At 35.8% G+C, this 2247-nt stretch overlaps 1 protein-coding gene across 1 annotated transcript; it reads left to right on the top strand.

Moving 5' to 3' along the window:
• Nucleotides 1-413: 413 nt before the first annotated feature.
• LOC113328660 (MLP-like protein 43) lies at nt 414-1240 on the top strand. The gene is made up of 2 exons (XM_026575697.1): nt 414-654; nt 751-1240. Exons 1-2 carry the CDS (start codon nt 465-467, stop codon nt 1038-1040), a joined length of 480 nt encoding a protein of 159 aa, XP_026431482.1. The 5' UTR covers nt 414-464; the 3' UTR covers nt 1041-1240.
• Nucleotides 1241-2247: the final 1007 nt, after the last annotated feature.

Below are 2247 nucleotides of genomic sequence, written 5' to 3'. Positions count from 1 at the left end.
ATAAATAAAAACAAAAGTAAAAACGCATAATCTCTTCATTCAATGGTCGCATCTTGAATTTTGCCTTTCAAAAGAAGAGGAAGGGAATTGGAACATATCCAATTCTCGGCTAGTGCACCACTTACTTAATTTTTTCTATTTTACATAAAGCAGGAAGAATTAATTATACGAAACAGATTGGAACCCCAACCCCATTTTTATGCATTTCTTGACTGGTAACAGACACAGTTGTAATCCTCCTAGTAGCTGCGCTGATCAGTGTCCCATTTTGATCCTTGGATAATAGTTGTTGTCAATTAACAAATAATCGAATCACTTTCCATTAAAAACATAAACAAGTGGTAGAATCATATTCTTTGGTATGATATATTTATGTAAACATGATTTCTGGCTATATAAACTCAAACATCACTTTCATAACCTTCACCGAGCAACATAATCTTGAGGTTGAAATTTAAAGCAAAATGGCTCAAATTCATAAGCTAGAGGTTGAAATCAAAGCTAAGTGTTCCGCGCAGAAGTTTTACACTATGATGACTCGTGATGCACCCAAGCTTCAAAAATATGTTCCTCAAATAGTCCACAATTGCCAAGTTCTCCCGGGAGACGGTCAAGTTCGTCTGGGAAGTGTATTTGTTTGGGACTATGTACAGGGTACGTAAAGTCTCTGTGTGACATCCAATTTTTTAACTTCTTCTCGTTTAACTACTAATGCATAGCCAAATTAGTATATCTATTCATGATTTACAGGAGATAAACCTTCTGGCGTCCAGACCAAAGTGAAGATAACTGCGGTGGACCATGCAAACATGTCACTAACTTCCACAGTTTTTGAAGGAGATCTCACAAAAGGTTACTCGAGTTTTGCTAACACACTTACTATCTCTCCAACAAAGAGGAATGGGAACAATAACTGCCTTGTGAAGTGGTCTGTACAATATGAGAAAGAAAATGAAGATGTGCCTGATCCAACTTACTTTGTAAAAATGCTGGAAGATTTTACCAAGGAATTGGATACCAGTTTGCTCGAGGAAAAGTAAACAAGATTGATCTACTAATATGGCGAACTATATTGCTATATATATATATATATGTAAAATCATGACTCTTGCTGCCTTGGAGGAGCTTTATGTGTGTGTATTAAGTCATTCCTGTTTCAGAAACCTATATGATTGTGCTTGATGCTAAAATATATTAGACATCTAAATAAAGTGGTGATTAATATGGACTTCCCCGTATACTTAACTAGATGACCGCTGTCACGGTGGAACAGCCGACAGAAAAGATTGACGCAAAACTAAATTCTGTACTCATAATTCAGTTCGTCATAATGGCACAGAGTCGGACTTGTAAATTTATAAAGTAAAATTGTTATGTTATTACCAAAACTAAAATTAATATGTTAAAAACTATAAATTGGATAGTATTGTTGTAGGAAATATTTTAAGAATAAAATATAATATAAATTGCATAGTACGTAATTTTTCTATTACATTATTGGATAACGGTTATTATATGAAACTAGTTGGAAGCCTGACAAGTTAAGCTCCAACGACATACTACTACATTAATTAAACAGGTTGTTGTGCTAGCCTACCAGCGAGCCTCATGGGTAACCTAGCCAAAGGAACCGAAGCAACGGATGGGGGCTGAGATTGTCTCCCAAGAGGGGTAAACAAAAATTTCCTGAGAAGAAATCGAGAGGACGAGGAGGAAGCAGAAGAAGAAGAAAGAAAGGAAAAACAAAAATTTTTTGGAGGAGGTTGGGTTCGACCCTCTAACGTATATCTCGACTTTTACTAAACTGCCTTCAACAAATAAAAGATGTTCAACCTCCGTGTCCATTTTTCAGTCCACTAAATGTACGCGACTATTATACACGAAACCGTCTAAAAGAAAAGAGAAAGTAAATTACGCATGCGTCTTTTTGAGGGGTATTTTAGGATTTTTAGTAATAGACGGACACCAAATCCAATTTTTTTGTGTCAAACTCGAAATAACCCGTGCCGTAACAGCACGGCATGTGAAGGTATAATTTTTTATGATATTAATTTTAATAATTACCACACATCATCATAAGACTGCAGCCGACTCGTAAGAACTCGTCGCTATGAAAACCTTAAACATTTATTAAATATACACGAAACTTGAGTTCCGAAGGTTTGTTTCAATCACAATCATGCATTCTCGAAAAGGAAACAGACACGTTTTGGGTAACGTTTTTCTTGGGACTGTCAACTAATCATG

Source organism: Papaver somniferum, unplaced genomic scaffold, assembly GCF_003573695.1.
Source record: "Papaver somniferum cultivar HN1 unplaced genomic scaffold, ASM357369v1 unplaced-scaffold_114, whole genome shotgun sequence".
Lineage (NCBI taxonomy): Eukaryota > Viridiplantae > Streptophyta > Magnoliopsida > Ranunculales > Papaveraceae > Papaver > Papaver somniferum.
Note: the sequence above shows the minus strand (reverse complement) of the source record. Positions and strands in the feature narration are given on the sequence as shown.

Coding starts and splice junctions, on each gene's coding strand:
- LOC113328660 (XM_026575697.1), top strand. CDS start 465: ATGGCTCAAATTCATAAGCTAGAGGTTGAAATCAAAGCTAAGTGTTCC. Junction 655..750: donor TGTTTGGGACTATGTACAGG/GTACGTAAAGTC, acceptor CATGATTTACAG/GAGATAAACCTTCTGGCGTC.